Source organism: Schistocerca nitens, chromosome 9, assembly GCF_023898315.1.
Source record: "Schistocerca nitens isolate TAMUIC-IGC-003100 chromosome 9, iqSchNite1.1, whole genome shotgun sequence".
NCBI lineage: Eukaryota > Metazoa > Arthropoda > Insecta > Orthoptera > Acrididae > Schistocerca > Schistocerca nitens.
The window spans coordinates 270,817,784-270,834,138 of NC_064622.1; the positions used below are offsets into that span (position 1 = coordinate 270,817,784).

Genomic DNA, 16,355 nt, shown 5'->3' on the forward strand with positions numbered 1-16,355 from the left:
ATTTTAAATGTAATGTGTAAATCCATCTAGGTTTCTTTACCAAATTAGGGCATCAAGTCTCGCTATGTTTCTGCTTCTTTGAGAGAGAAAAAGCTTATAACACATTTTTTCCACAAATCAGCAGCTTTCTGCACCTTTTGTTTATCTTTAATTCTCTTGTTCTCTAACTTCATAGCACTCTCCAACATTAGTTGTGCCACATTAAGTCCCACCAAGTCCTTTTTATATTGCTTCTTTTACGTACTTGTTTGCATCATATAGTAATACGTCAACAGTCAATCTTATCCTCTTCCCAATTTATTGGCATCAGTGCCTATTCACTGTGTTTAATGTTTACTTTTTCCTTTTCAAACTTAATCTTCACACTTACTTGCAATGATTTTTTTTCTTTTCCTCTTTTCTTTTCTTGTTCTCTCAGCCACTCTTCTCATCTTCACAGTACTGCTTGCATGTGACATAGCTGTTGGTTGGTTGGTTTGTGGGATTAAAGAGACCAGACTGCTACAGTCATCGGTCCCTTTTTCCAAAATTTCAAACACCCACAAAGAATAAAAACAAACAATGCAAAAGACGACAGACGACACAGGACAAGAAAGACTTAGAGACCAGATTGGTTGGTTGGTTTTGGGGAAGGAGACCAGACAGTGTGGTCATCGGTCTCATCGGATTAGGGAAGGATGGGGAAGGAAGTCGGTCGTGCCCTTTCAGAGGAACCATCCCGGCATTTGCCTGGAGTGATTTAGGGAAATCACGGAAAACCCAAATCAGGATGTCCGGACGCGGGATTGAACCGTCGTCCTCCCGAATGCGAGTCCAGTGTCTAACCACTGCGGCACTTAGAGACCAGACAATAGGAATTAAAATCACACAGAGTGTGACAGTGGTTGGCCAACCATAGAGATAAAAAAGGAAAAGCCAACCACCGAGAAACACATTAAAAACTCAGTTCAAAATCGTAGGCCAAAGGCCACACTCATAACAAAAAAATGACGAACACTCAGATTAAGTGATAAAAGCCCCCTGCCCGAATAAAACGCAAAACTAAGCCTGCCTCGGCAGTGTCATCTGTTAAAAGGGCAGGGAGCATATCAGGCAGCGCAAATGTCTGCCTGAGCACAGCTAAAAGTGGACAGGCCAACAAAATATGGACCACCGTCAAAGCCACCCCCCAGTGACAGAGAAGCGGGTCCTCATGGTGCAGTAAATATCTGTGCGTCAGTCGGGTGTGGCCAATGCGGAGCCAACAAAAGACAACTGAGTCCCTGCGAGTGGCTCGCATGGATGACCGCCACACAGTCGTCGTCTCCTTGATAGCATGGAGTTTATTGGGTGTGGTCAGATCGCACCACTCAGCGTCCCAAAATGCGAAAACTTTGTGGCGTATGACTGCTCGCAAGTCAGTCTCTGGGAGGCCAATGTTCAGAGTTGGTTCACTGGTGGCCTGTTTGGCCAGACGGTCAACATGTTCATTGCCTAGTATCCCAACATGGCCTGGGGTCCACACAAAGACCACAGAGCGGCCGCAACGGGCAAGAGTATGGAGGGAAACCAGACAAGAGCGAGGGAAACACTGGTTGATAGCTCGTAAACTGCTCAGGGAGTCGCTATAGATAACGAAGGACTCACCTGAGCAGGAGCGGATATACTCTAGGGCACGAAAGATGGCGACCAGCTCTGCAGTGAAAACGCTGCAGCCAGCCGGCAATGAACGTTGTTCATAATGGTCCCCTAGAATGAGAGCATAACCGACATGACCAGCAACCATCGAACCGTCGGTGTAAACAACGCCAGAGCCCTGATACGTGGCAAGGATGGAAAGAAAGCGGGCAAGGATGGAAAGAAAGCGGCGGTGGAAGGCCTCCAGAGGGACTGAGTCCTTCGGGCCCTGTGCCAATTCGAGCCGAAGGCAAGGGCGGGGCACACAACACAGGGGTGTACGCAGAGGGTCCCGGAAAGGAGGTGGAAGAGGGGAAACCCCGAGCCCAGAGAGAAGCTCTCTGACGCGGACTGCGATTGTACAACCCGACCAGGGTCAAGATTCTGGGAGATGGACAACCGACTGAGGGAACAGGAGACGATAATTAGGATGCCCGGGCGAACTACAAACATGTGCAGCATAGGCGGCCAGTAAACATTGGCGCCGTAACCGCAGTGGAGGGACACCTGCCTCCACAAGTATGCTGTCCACAGGGCTGGTCCGGAAAGCTTCAGTGGCAAGTCGGACCCCGCTGTGAAGGATTGGGTCCAGCACCCGCAACGCAGAAGGGGATGCTGAACAATAAGCCAGGCTCCCATAATCCAGACGGGACTGGATTAACGCCTGGTAGAGGCGTAAGAGGGTAGATCGGTTGGCGCCACAGCTGGTGTGGCTCAAGCATCGCAGAGCATTAAGATGCCGCCAACACATCTGTTTAAGCTGCCGAATATGTGGGAGCCAAGTCAACCGGGCATCAAAAACCACACCCAGAAACCGATGTGTCTCCACCACAGCAAGAGGTTCACCGTAAAGATAAAGCTGCGGCTCAGGGTGAACAGTGCGTCGCCGGCAGAAATGCATAATGCAGATCTTGGCAACCGAAAACTGGAAGCCATGCGCTACAGCCCAAGACTGTGCCTTGTGGATAGTGCCCTGCAGCTGACGTTCAGCAGCTGCAATGCCAATGGAGCTATAGTAGAGGCAGAAGTCGTCAGCATACAAGGAAGCTGAGACAGACGTTCCCACCGCCGCAGCAAGCCCGTTAATTGCAATTAAAAACAGGCAGACACTTAAGACAGACCCCTGCGTTACCCCGTTCTCCTAAACTCGGGGGGAACTATGGGAGGCCGCGACTTGCCCGCGGAAGGTACGATGCGACAGAAAATTTAGTATGAAAATCGGCAGCGGACCCCGAAGACCCCAACCACGAAGCGTAGAGAGGATGTGAAGGCACCATGTCGTATCGTATGCCTTCCGCATGTCAAAAAAGACAGCGACGAGGTGCTGATGGCAGGCAAAGGCCGAACGGATGGCTCACTCCAGGCTCACCAGATTGTTAGCAGCAGAGCGGCTTTTAAGGAACCCACCCTGACACGGAGCCAGAAGGTTCCGAGACTCGAGTACCCAACCCAACCGCCGTCTCACCATGTGTTCGAGCACCTTGGAAAGAACGTTGGTGAGGCTAATGGGGCGGTAGCTGTCCACATCCAATGCATTCTTGCCAGGTTCCAAAATGGGGATAACAATGCTTTCCCGCCATTGCGACGGAAACTCACCCTCGACCCAGATACGGTTGTAAAGGTCGAGGAGGTGTCGCTGGCAATCCACTGAGAGGTGTTTCAGCATCTGACAGTGGATGTGATCTGGCTCGGGAGCCGTATCAGGGCAAGCGGCTAGGGAACTGTGGAATTCTCACTCACTGAATGGAACATTGTGGGATTCAGGATGGCGGGTGTGAAATGAAAGGTTCTGACGTTCCAACCACTCTTTAATGGAGCGGAAGGCCAGTGGGTAATTCACAGAAGCGGAACTGAGAGGAAAATGGTCTGCTAAGCGGTTTGCAATTATGTCAGAGTCAGTACAAACTGCTCCATTCAGTGAGAGGGCAGGGACACTGACAGGGGCCCAATAGCCATAGAGGCACCTAATTTGGCCCAAACCCGCGATGGAGAGATATGGAGGCCAATAGTGGAGACATACCGTTCCCAGCACTCCTGCTTGTGCTGGCGAATGATGCGGCGGGCCCGTGCACGGAGCTGTTTAAAGGCAATGAGGTTTTATAATGAGGGATACCGCTTGTGACGCTGGAGCGCCCGCCTGTGACCTTTAATCACCTCGGCGATTGCAGGCGGCCACCAACGCACAGTCCTCCGTCGAGGGGAACCAGAAGAACGGGGAATGGCAGATTCTGCAGCAGTAACGATGCCGGTGGTGACCGAGTGAACCACCGCATCAATGGCGGCAGTGACATAGCTGTGTGGACCAACTATATAAGTTCCTCAATGATAATTACAAAGTGACCCTTCCCCTCATACACAGTCACCACAGCACCCCTTTCAGTCAAATTCATATCCAATGTTCTTTCACAATTTTTTGCATGTCTCCTCCCAAAATGTTCCCCTATTCTCCATCTGCAATGCCATGCAAAAGTGCAAGGCAGCCTTCACAGTTTTGTAGGATGCAAAGACAGAATATACCACAAGACAGGTTTATCCAACAAAGACTTTTCCAAAATGTATGTACATGTGGCTTGTGTGGATATATACCATTTTTCTTGTGCATTTAACTTCTTGAGATATCAATTTTCTCTAGTGTCAAAATGGCAAGTAATACTTATCACAGAACGCGTGCAAAGAATGAAGCAGCGCTAACACAAAATTAATTGCTTAATGTTCTGAAGAGGTTTGTGAGCTCATGTCAAATTAGATGCACTTAAGCATCTCCTTTCAGAAAGAAAGCAGTAAATCTTAAACATGTATGAGTATTTGCACAAGCAAATGTAATTTCTGTTTTGTTAGTTTTGTGTTACTAGTTTAACAATATTATTGTATTTAAAAGAATTCATTAACTTGCTTTTTGTGCTGGGGTTTGAACTGAAGAAAGTGCTTTTTCAACAGCTGGTTCTAATGTGAGCCATCTAGAGAAAGCATGTTTCTTAAACCAATGGCCACAAGGTTTCAAATTTTATTGCATTTTTTTTTATTTTTATCATATATGTGATCTAAGGCTTTCCCGGCGAATGTGCTGTATCCAAGGTTCTCGGGTGTCCAGCCAGATCCGATCGTCGAAGTTCCACGATAGTTTGGCAAATAACCGTTCCGTCATAATCAGGTGGTGCTTATGGAATGATCTGTCTGCACTGTGTCCGTGGTATTTATGTCCGCAGGATCCCGAGTCGTACCCCGGCGTGGACGGCCGACGGGGCGCCGCATGGTGGGAGGGGTGGGGGTAGCTGCAGCCACACCAGGTGGTAGGCGCAGTTCATCTCCATCTGCCGTGGTGGAAGGATCTCGCATCTGCTCGCACCGTTGTTCTTTGATGGTGTTTAATAATGGTTTCCAGGCCTTGCTAAGTTGAGACCCGGTGTCCCTGTTGATGAGGTCATCTGTTACACAAATTTCTATGGCAGATACTGTCCCAGTAGGCACTTGTGGCCATCAGGATTTTTGTCTCTTCGAATTTTGCTGTGTGTCCAGTTTCAATGCAGTGTTCTGCTAGGGTCGAATGGCTGGGTTGGCGTAAGCGGGTGTGACGTTTGTGTTCCTTGCATCGGTCCTCGACCATGCGAACTGTTTGGCCGATGTAGGATTTGCCACAGCCACACAGTATTTTGTATACGCCCGCTTTCTTAAGGCCTACGTCATCTTTTGCCATTCCTAGTAGGTCACGAGTCCTTGCGGGTGGTCGGAAGACTGTGTCTATCTTGTGTCGCCTTAACAGTCTCCCTATTTTTGACGACACGTTGCCCGAAAATGGCAGAAAGGCCAGAGCTTGCTTCTCTTCTTCGGGTTGTTCTTCATCTTGGTTCTTGCTGCACTTCTGTTGTCGGAAGGCCCTTTGGATTTGGCGGTTGCCATACCCATTCTTGCAGAACATGATCTCCAGGTGTTTGAGTTCTGTTGGCAAGTTCTGTTCATCAGAGATCGAGTGTGCTCTATGTACCAAGGTGTTGAGCATCCCATTAAGCTGCGCCGGATGGTGGCAGCTGGAGGCATGTAGGTACAGGTCAGTGTGTGTAGGCTTGCGGTACACACTGTGACCCAGTGAGCCATCAGACCGACGTTCCACTAGGACATCAAGAAAGGGTAGTTTTCCATCTTTCTCAGTCTCCATGGTGAACCAAATGTTACTGTGGACTGAATTTAGATGTTATAGAAAAATCTGTAGCTGTTCCTGTCCATGTGGCCAGATGACGAATGTGTCGTCCATGTAGCGAAAGAAGCATACAGGTTTCAGTTCGGCGGCTTCCAGTGCTTCCTCTTCGAAACTCTCTATGAACAGGTTGGCCACCACTGGTGAGAGCGGGCTCCCCATGGCTACTCCGTCGGTCTGCTCGTAGTATTGACCATTGAAGACAAAGTACGTAGATGTTAACACGTGCCTGAACAGTTGTGTCAGTTCAGGCCTGAATTTCTCACTGATTAAGTGGAGAGAATCTTCCAGCGGGACACGTGTGAATAATGAGACGAAATTGAAGCTGATCATGATGTCGGATTCTTGTACTGCCATCTCCTTCAGGCGGCCAATGAAATCCGTCGACTTCCGGATATGGTGCGCACATTTCCCCACATAAGGTCTTAAGCATGCCAGCTAAGTGCTGCGCCTAAAGATACGTCGGTGCCCCTATGCTGCTGACTATGGGTCGCATCCCTTCTTTGTGCGTTTTTGGTAGACCATATATCCTCAGAGCTACCGCCGACTGTTGGCGAAGTCTTTTGATGTCCTTGTCCTCGAGTGCTCCATTTTATCATCTTCCCAACAAGATGTCTGGCCAGTAAAAGATAGGAAGAAAGGAAAAAAATAGAAACAAGACCATGTCTAGTATATTACATGGGTGAATATCAACTGTTTTCTTTCCAACAGGAACAGAGAATTATTTCTAAGATGGATCACAGTTTTGTTAACAATGGATCCATTACACCTTATCCTCAACAGCTTTGAATGAAAAAGCTGGGCATTGTCTAAAGACCCATTTCACTAGGAGTGGCTTTACTAATGAAGCAAGTCTGTAGGTGAGTCAATCATTAGTTTAGAACCAGATGGGTATTTAACTGCAGTTTCAAGCTTATTCCTTGAAGCTGCATTCACAGTTTCACCAAAACAAACAGAAATATGCTGCTCTAGTATCACCCACCCACTGCTTTTTTAAATATGGAGCTAAAGCATCACGTACTTAGTATTTTGCCTTTGGCCTTGAAAGAGTAAACTCTGAAGGAAACTTCCAAGAAAATAAAACCTCAAAGGTGTCTTTCTTTGACATCTTACAAGCTGGCTGAATAGCAAAGATGACACCAACCATTTTCAAATGCCAGATTGATTATGTCTTTTAAGCAGATTATCGAGCATAATAAAACTGAATTGATGGTGGTGGTTAGTGTTTAACGTCCCGTCGACAACGAGGTCATTAGAGACGGAGCGCAAGCTCGGGTTAGGGAAGGATTGGGAAGGAAATCGGCCGTGCCCTTTCAAAGGAACCATCCCGGCATTTGCCTGAAACGATTTAGGGAAATCACGGAAAACCTAAATCAGGATGGCCGGAGACGGGATTGAACCGTCGTCCTCCCGAATGCGAGTCCAGTGTGCTAACCACAAAACTGAATTGATGATGTAACTCTAGGAGATGAAATTATGTCATCACTGCTACATCCAGGATGATCTGAAGACAAATTTAGTTTTGAAGAACTCAGTTTCAGTTTACATAGTTCTCTGTGCTTCAAAGTAGTAGTACTGAAACCCGAAGAACTAGAAAATTTCTAACTTATCTTGAGATTAGTTAAGCGTCTACACTTTTTCCAATAACTTCACGTCACTTAGATGACATTCCCAGTAGGGAGATCGAGAATCAATCTCTGGTACGTGAGGATGAAAAAGTTATCTCAATCACATTTTCCAATTTTTCATTTCCCCTGCCACGCAAGAGATTACTTTACCAGTCACAATCATTTTTTTCACATAATGTAGATTGTTTAAGGAAAACTTTACAAAGAGTGAAAAATATGCACTAAAATCAACCAATCTAAAAATACTGAATATGATTGACTACTTTCCATCCTTCTTTACTTCATCCTGTGTAACAGTGAAGCTAATTTCACTTGGTATCAGTATTTTATGTCCAGAACTGTCATCAATGGGCTTATGAAAATCCCATTACAGTCAATAACATGGTTACCAGGAAAGGTTTACGTTGAATGTCTGGGCATAATTGACAGTAAGAACTCTATTGAGCCTCTCATTCCACCTCACCAATTAAATGCTCAATTATTTATAATTTTTGCAAGCATATTTGTCCATACTGTTCCAAGACTAATCTCCATGTATACCAAAACATGACATTCAAACAATGGTATTTGTTGCATTTCACTCTAGGAGTTAGGTAAGATTTAAGTGTTTGGGTGCAGGTGGGGTTGGCATGGTGGTTCACCAACAGTGGCATTTCATATTGCCCAGTTTAACATCAAATGGACTATTGGGGGAGGTTTTATGAAAGATGGCATCTACCAATACCAATGACTGCCTTTTAAGAACTGGTCACAAAAATTTTTGAGGGTGTGACAATATCAGTCATTCCTTAATCCATGTCAACTTTAAAGGGATGATGGAAGCAAGAAGTTTGAGTATTTGCTGTAATACACGTGAGCTGAGAAAAAAGTGATTAGATTTTGATTATTTTCTTTTTCAACATTGTCCTAGTTCACAATTACTGATCTGTTGTACTATTAAGAATAAAATTTCATTCATGTTCTATGCACATTATCAAAACTTGGAACTTGTTGCCTCTGGAGTTCATTATTAAAGGCTTTGCATCTTACAATACATTTGACTATCTTACTACAGTGGTGTTCCTGTGGTACAGCTTTCAGCATAGGCAATGCAATAATCAAAGCTTTACCCAGCATATATATATATATATATATATATATATATATATATATATATATATATATATCTAAAAAGAAAGATGATGAGACTTACCAAACAAAAGCGCTGGCAGGTCGATAGACACACAAAAAAACACAAATATACACACAAAATTCTAGCTTTCGCAACCAACGGTTGCTTCGTCAGGAAAGAGGGAAGGAGAGGGAAAGATGAAAGGATGTGGGTTTTAAGGGAGAGGGTAAGGAGTCATTCCAATCCCGGGAGCGGAAAGACTTACCTTAGGGGGAAAAAAGGACAGGTATACACTCGCACACACACACATATCCATCCACACATACAGACACAAGCAGCGCTGCTTGTGTCTGTATGTGTGGATGGATATGTGTGTGTGTGCGAGTGTATACCTGTCCTTTTTTCCCCCTAAGGTAAGTCTTTCCGCTCCCGGGATTGGAATGACTCCTTACCCTCTCCCTTAAAACCCACATCCTTTCATCTTTCCCTCTCCTTCCCTCTTTCCTGACGAAGCAACCGTTGGTTGCGAAAGCTAGAATTTTGTGTGTATATTTGTGTTTTTTTGTGTGTCTATCGACCTGCCAGCGCTTTTGTTTGGTAAGTCTCATCATCTTTCTTTTTAGATATATTTTTTCCACGTGGAATGTTTCCCTCTGTTATATATATATATATATATATATATATATAAAATTGCGGAGACATGGCTTAGTCACAGCCTGGGGGATGTTTCCAGAATGAGATTTTCACTCTGCAGCGGAGTGTGCGCTGATATGAAACTTCCTGGCAGATTAAAACTGTGTGCCCGTCCGAGACTCGAACTCTGGACCTTTGCCTTTCGCGGGCAAGTGCTCTACTAACTGAGCTACCGAAGCACTCCTGAAAGAAAGGATATTGCGGAGACATGGCTTAGCCACAGCCTGGGGGATGTTTCCAGAATGAGAAGGCTATAGATATTTGGAGGACAAGGACTGCAAAGGTTGAGTCAGGGGAACGAAGGATAAGTGTTGAGCTTCTGTAAAGTTTGGAAGGTAGGAGACGAGGTACTGGCAGAAGTAAAGCTGTGAGTACCGGGCGTGAGTCATGCTTCGGTAGCTCAGTTGGTAGAGCACTTGCCCGCGAAAGGCAAAGGTCCCGAGTTCGAGTCTCGGTCGGGCACACAGTTTTAATCTGCCAGGAAGTTTCAACAGCCTGTAGTTGGGACACTGCAACAGTACATCTTGCCAAGTTTTAGCAGTGCCATCTGATGAAATGACCACAAGGATAAGAAACATTTAGTGTCTGACAAATGTAGCGATGCTGTAGTAAAAATTAAAGCTGCACGTTACGATGTCACACTTTCAACCTGAGCATATGGCAAGTGTACATATGTACTCTTAAGTCACTACAAGCAAGAAAACAACAAAAGAAAATTTGTGTTTTTTGGGTTAATATGTGCTGTGCAGTAATTTAAGCAACATTTCCACTTTATTGTCAAGCACTTTAGTTTATACACCTTTATGTTATCTGCATCTCAAATGGAAACAATGGAATATCACATCACATTAAAAAATTATTTGTTTTGGGTGATTTACAAGGTGTCTGCTACATTTTCAACAGCAGAGAAAAAGCTTACTCCAATATGGCTTTAAGATGATCAAAGTAAAGGATATCCCAAAATATCTACAACAGATAACTTTAAGAAAATATGTATTATAAGAGAATTTGAGGTATAGGAATGTGGACTATTGTATCAGGAGAGTGTGTTGTACATGAACAATTAACAATGAAAAAGGGTTGTTTAAGATCAGTAGCTCAATTATATTTAACACTGGCCAAGAGCAAATTTGCAACAGCGTGTCAGCATCATTTCAACAGATTTAAAAAGAATTCAAATTTGTGTACTGATATTAGTTTGGATGAAGCATAAGTTCATCACTTCACACCAGAAATTAATGCAGTGTGTGGTACTTGGCGACCCCTTTCATTTTCCATTATTTTCTTCCACACCAGCAGATAGTTCAGATTGCTTGTATTGCAGATGGTGAAGTAGTAACATGTTAACTTTACACAGTCATCCAAGCCCAACTTGTTGAAACTGAAGAGGCCTGGTTTTTTAAAGCCAAAAAACTTATCAGAAAAATTAACTGAAGATTAGAAGTATAAATTACTGGAAAACAGCCCTTTCCACCACATTTGCACATCCTCCAACCTTCATCTATTTCTATTTTCAAGGAATTTCAAGACTGGAAAACTGAGTACCAGGAAGAGGATATGACAGCAAGAAGCAGGTATTTTGCAGACTCAAAACTGCATTTTAAGGAAAAAAAGGGCATAATCAAAAACATTGTCCTCTGTAGTTTGATGCACTGAGTACAATGCTATATATAATAAAAAAAAAAATTGGCACACACATCAAGACTGCTTACCAATACAGCCTGAAGATTCTATCAGTTTACTGACATTTCACCAGCAAACTGAAGCACTGTCGGACAAATCATGTCCACAGCCGGTGGTGTACCAGTTAGCATCGCTGTCCCTAGAACATGCTGTCCCAGGTTTGATTCTGGCCAGACCGAAATTTTTCTGTTTCAGGACTGGATGTGTGTTGTCCTAATCATTTCATCGACACAAGTCACTGAAATGGCATCAAATACAGATACTTACACCTGGTGATTAACACCTCCAAAAGTTGTCTATAGCAGTAATGCCATAAAGCAAACCATCAGACTCAAAATGAGGGAATGAATTTGTGGGCCAAGCATGGCTTACTGCAGCTATTGGGCACATTGATCCTGCTCTCCAAAACCTTGCAATGAGCTGAGAATTTTCCTCCTTGAGATGTTATCGCCTACAAGATATTTATGATCACTCTTTGGCTGTGACGAGGGGCGAAACGTCTGCCAATTTTTGTATTGATAAAACTGTGTTCATACTAGATGCTTCTGTACATTGTTAAAAGATTATACCCTGTCTATATTTACTCACAGGGAAGGAAGAAGCTTTAACTATCAATGTTGTGTGTGTCGCTTCACAGTTTGCACTTTAAGTTTGTCTTGATTCGGCCACAATAGGCCACCCAGCCTGCCAATACAACAGTAGTTGCATGCACAGCCTGCCAGCTGCACCCACTGTTAGAACTAATTACTGTACACGTCAAAGCGCAAGGCTCTGGCAGCCATGAGTATCATTCATTGCATTTTACCTTACCAACCACATGTGTGTGCAGCTTGAGGAAGGAAAAAAGTGTTCGTGGGTTTAGAAAAATAGAAATATTAGTCACAACAACAAGGGATTGAAAAATGCAAGATGCATGCAAGTCTGAGGGGAAGAAATTGTTTCTTTCCAAATGAACCATTCAGGTATTCATCATGAGCAATTCAGAGAAACCATAGAAGACCCAAATCTTGTTTGCTCCAAGGAGATTCGAACCCCACTCTTTCCAAACAGAAGTCAAATTTTTTTACCATTGCATCACCTCATTCGTCCTACCTTAGTATACGTTCATATGCTGTGTTCCAGGATGTGTTTACAAGACTGTTGATGGGATTGACAGGATTTCTTCTTTGCAGTTAATCGTGTTTTGATGTTTTAATGGAAGTATTATTGAGAGAAGCATGATAACTGTGTTTTAAAGTTATAAGTAACATTAGTACAGTATTAGTTATACCTGTGGACACTTCGTCCACAAAACCTTTTGATGCCGTTCTTGGATCTTATTTGGAATGTATTATCTTTACTGATTGTGAAACATGGGAACTGGCAGTTTGAAGAGAATTGAGGGAATACATGACAATTTAGGTACGATAGCTTTTTTTAATTTACAAAAACTTCTGAAGGATTGCAGTGTATACATTAACTCTAATCAGTCTTTTAAACTTTAACAATAAAAATGAACATAACTATGTAAATACAACACTAATTTTACAATTGGATTGTAGCACAGGAAATAAAATACATGAAACAATATTAAATATCATATCAAGCAATAACAATAGTAAGTGAGTAAAATAAACATATTTACTACAACCAAATCCTGATTCCTGGTGATTGTAAACTAACACAAAATTCAATTTTTTTGGCATGACTATTGCACTTTCTACACTGTACTGAAATGTACAAAAAATGATTTCTAACTTTGTGGCTGAGATGGTTTCTCAGGTTTAACCTTCATAAGCTCAAACACAACCTTTACACGGCTAATCACAATACGACTAGAAGAATGTGTTCGCATTGATAAGGCTGATATGAAGTTGTCTTCCAGTTGGGGAGGTGGCTTCTCACTGCTTTCCAGTTCTAGTACAAATAATGCAGGGCCAAGAGGCTTTTGTAATACGGATGCCAATTCCATTGCCTTACTCCGAGCACATGACATAGCCATACGTAACACTTTCATCCTTTAACAGAAATGTTCAAATGCTTACTAAATTTTGTATGCACTATTAAAGTTGAACCATGAAGTTTTGCATGTATCAAAGAAATTTTAGGCTACAACTATTGAACTGCTGCCAGTGACAACAGCAGTAACAACAATATCTCCACTTACTGACTCATATCCTCTGTCGTGTTTAGAGAGTGCTGCTGGTAAAATAAAAGAAAGACAACATTAGATGGAAGAGAGATGTATGTGAAAGTTCAGTGAAAGCAAAGACCAAAGAAAATCCAATTTCATTTAACTGCCTTTGTTCTAAGATGGTTATGTTTAGGCCACTATACCAGGATCTTTAGTGCCTTTTATTCAGAACTTGGAAATAAAAACAAAACACTTATGATTTTAACAAACAATAAATTATTAAAATACAGTTACTTCTAACACAGTCACGTCAGAGAGAGAGATAGAGAGAGAGAGAGAGAGAGAGAGAGAGAGAGAGAGAGAGAGAGAGTGTTCATATTATAACAACAAAAATAATTTGACAATATAATTTAATTGAATAGATACAAAAATCTACACAGCAAGCAGTAGCAGGAGAACACACACACACACACACACACACACACACACACACACACACACACACACACACACACACACACAGGAAGGTTTAATCTACACAAGCTTTCGGAGCCTGTGGTGGCTCCTTCCAGCAGAAGACTGAGGGGAAGGAAGAGGGCTGGAGTGGTCTAGCAAAAGGGGTACAGTTCAGGAAAGTCACCCAGAGCTTGGGGTCTGGGGAGACTTACCGGATAGGTTGAGAAGGGAAGACTGTTTGCTGTGGACTGCACTTAACAAGATTTGAAAACCTGAGAGCTTAAAGGTGGAAGGTAGGATAATATGCAAGACAAGGATTACTGCTAATACATAGTGTACCATATCATAAGAATGAAGCTAAATGCATTGTATGTAACAGAGGTGTGAGGAGAGGATGGTGAAAAAGAGAAGGGCACAAAATGAAAGATGTAAAAAACTAAAATGGAGTGAAGAAAGAATGAACATAAATTAAGGTCAGTTGGGTTGCAAGAACCAAGGACGTGTAGCACTGGTTCCACCTGTGGAGTTGTGAGAAACTGGTATCTGGGGGAAGAATCAAGATGGCTTGTGTGGTGAAACAGGCACCGAGGTCGCAACTGTCATGTCATAGAGCATGCTTTGCAACAGGATATTGTGTGTTGCCGGTACACACCCTCTGCCCACAGTTATTTCTCCTGACGTAACTGGATGGTAGTCATGCTGATGTAAAAGGCCGAACAGTGTTTAGATAACAGGACATGCTGGTATATGACATGTCATTCCATAGGTGGCTCTCCTTTTAATAGTATGTTTTGCTAGATACAGGGCTGGTGTAGGTGGTGGTACGCAGGTGAATAGGGCAGGCCTTACAGTGGGATGGTCACAGGGGCAGGAGCCATAAGATAAGGAGATTGGTGCAAGAGGAGCACAGCAGCTTGCGAGAATGTTGCAGCAACGGGGAGGGTGATGGAAAGCTACTCTAGGTGTGGTGGGCAAAACCTCAGACAGAATGGATCTCAATTCAGGGTATGGTTTTAAGAGATCATGGCCTTGTTGAAGTAGGTGGTTAACACATTCAAGACCAGGACCATATTGAGTGACTAGTAGTGTGCTCTGAAGTTTTTTTCTGGAGCGATTCCTCCTAATCTCACAATATCCTTTTGAGACCCTGTGTTCCTTTGCACCCATCTCCCTACCCTATGCCTCCTACCCCTGTGATCATCCTCACTACATGACTTGCCCTATGTACCCTCCTACCACCACCTATACCAGCCCTGTAACTGCCAAAGCAGATACTATCAAACGGAGAGCCACCTGTGAAACAACATTTCATACACCAGCTGTCATTTAAACACTTTTTGGCCTTTTACATTGGCTGAGTACCACCCAGTCATCAGTTAGGATGAATGGGCATAGGCAGAGGGCTCATAATGGCAATACACAATATCCTCTACAACAAGAGTCATGACCTCAGTATCTGTTTCACCTTAATGTATGTTAATTCCTTCTGTCTCAGCATTTCTTCATAGTAACTACTACATTCTTAATTTCACTTTAGCTTTCTGCATCTCATTTTCTGAACTGTCTATTTTTCACTTTCCGTCTCCCACCTTCGTTACATACAATGCACTTAGCTTTTCACTTATGTCGTGCATGATGTTTTATTAGTAATCTGTCTTGCATATTACCCTGTCTTCCATCTTTAAGATCTCAGGTTTTCAAATCTAGACCAGTGCAGTCCCCCAACAATGACTGTGCAGTAAGTCTCCCCTGACCTGGAATTCTGGCTGACTTCCGAACTGTACCCTTTTTCCTAAACCTCTCTAGTCCTTTTCCTTCACCCTTCTTCCTTCCCCTCCAACTTTTCTACCGGAAAGAGCCACCGGCTCTGAAAGCTTGTAAAAGTTAAACATTTTTGTATGCGGGTTCCCTGCTGCCACTTGGTAAGTTTATCTTTCCACTACATTACACGTCATATTATGTTAGCTTTATTATTGTCTAAAATACTGGAGAAGTATGTCAACCAGATGACAGTTATATTTTAATTGTGCTAAAGATAATAAGACAAAATAAGTGACTGACTTGAAAGGAAATCAACCACACACGAAGAACAAATTTATGAATTCTGCTGATCCCAAAGATCTTTTGGAGTTTAAATAACTTGTCAACAGCAACAAAATGATCTGCTGTGTCATTCATTCTAAAAAAAGAATCTGAACATTTACTGGAAGGAAACTTTAGGTAATTTTGTACATGTATTCTGTTTTGTCAAGATTGCACTGTGGAAGTTCCACATTATTTCATTAAGATATTACCTTGATATATCCAGGTTGATTATGAACGCAACTACTGCCAGTGCCTGCAATGTAGGAGTCTTTAGGGCAATGTTGTGTATATGTTCAGTTGCTGACAATGATAGTAAGCCTGCTGCAATGGAAGATGTCTGTTCCTTTTTCTAGTGTTTGGTTGAAAGATCAAATCAAAGTTCTATAAGTACTTCAGCAGAAAACCACCCAGATGTGGCTGAAGGGATCAATATCAGATACAGAGAACTATCTCAAAATGAGGATGCTTGGAATAGGAAATCCTGGTATTTGACTTACAGTCTATGGGAAACAAAGCCTTAACCCAAACAGTGAAGAAAAACATACTTCCAAAATATAAGACCAGTGTATTACCACTGTGCCAATTCACCAGATGCCAAAAGCGAATTTACCATGAAATTTGTGAAGAAAGAAAATAATGCAATACAGGAGCAACGAACTTTTAGAACACCCATCTAAAACCAGACTACATACACTTAAAATGATTCTGCAGATTTAGAACATCTAATGTCTCAATAGT

At 43.0% G+C, this 16,355-nt stretch overlaps 1 protein-coding gene across 5 annotated transcripts in view; it reads right to left on the reverse strand.

The window, feature by feature from the left end:
* LOC126203189 (interleukin-1 receptor-associated kinase 1-binding protein 1 homolog) overlaps positions 1 to 16,355 on the reverse strand; it is a 53,258-nt gene that overhangs the window by 32,743 nt on the left and 4,160 nt on the right. The window contains exons 3-4 of one of the 5 annotated variants that reach the window (XR_007540235.1): positions 13,110 to 13,144; positions 12,502 to 12,960 (exon numbers count right to left, since the gene is read on the reverse strand). The exons of 1 other annotated variant lie outside the window; for it this stretch is intronic. Coding sequence is in view for 2 of the 4 variants with exons in the window: in XM_049937430.1 (XP_049793387.1) it covers positions 12,696 to 12,960 (265 nt within the window). In the remaining 2 variants the exon portion in view is untranslated. Of the gene's footprint in view, positions 1 to 12,501; positions 13,145 to 16,355 lie in introns of those variants that run through there. 3 more of the 5 variants (XR_007540236.1, XM_049937430.1, XM_049937432.1) reach the window with 3 other exon arrangements.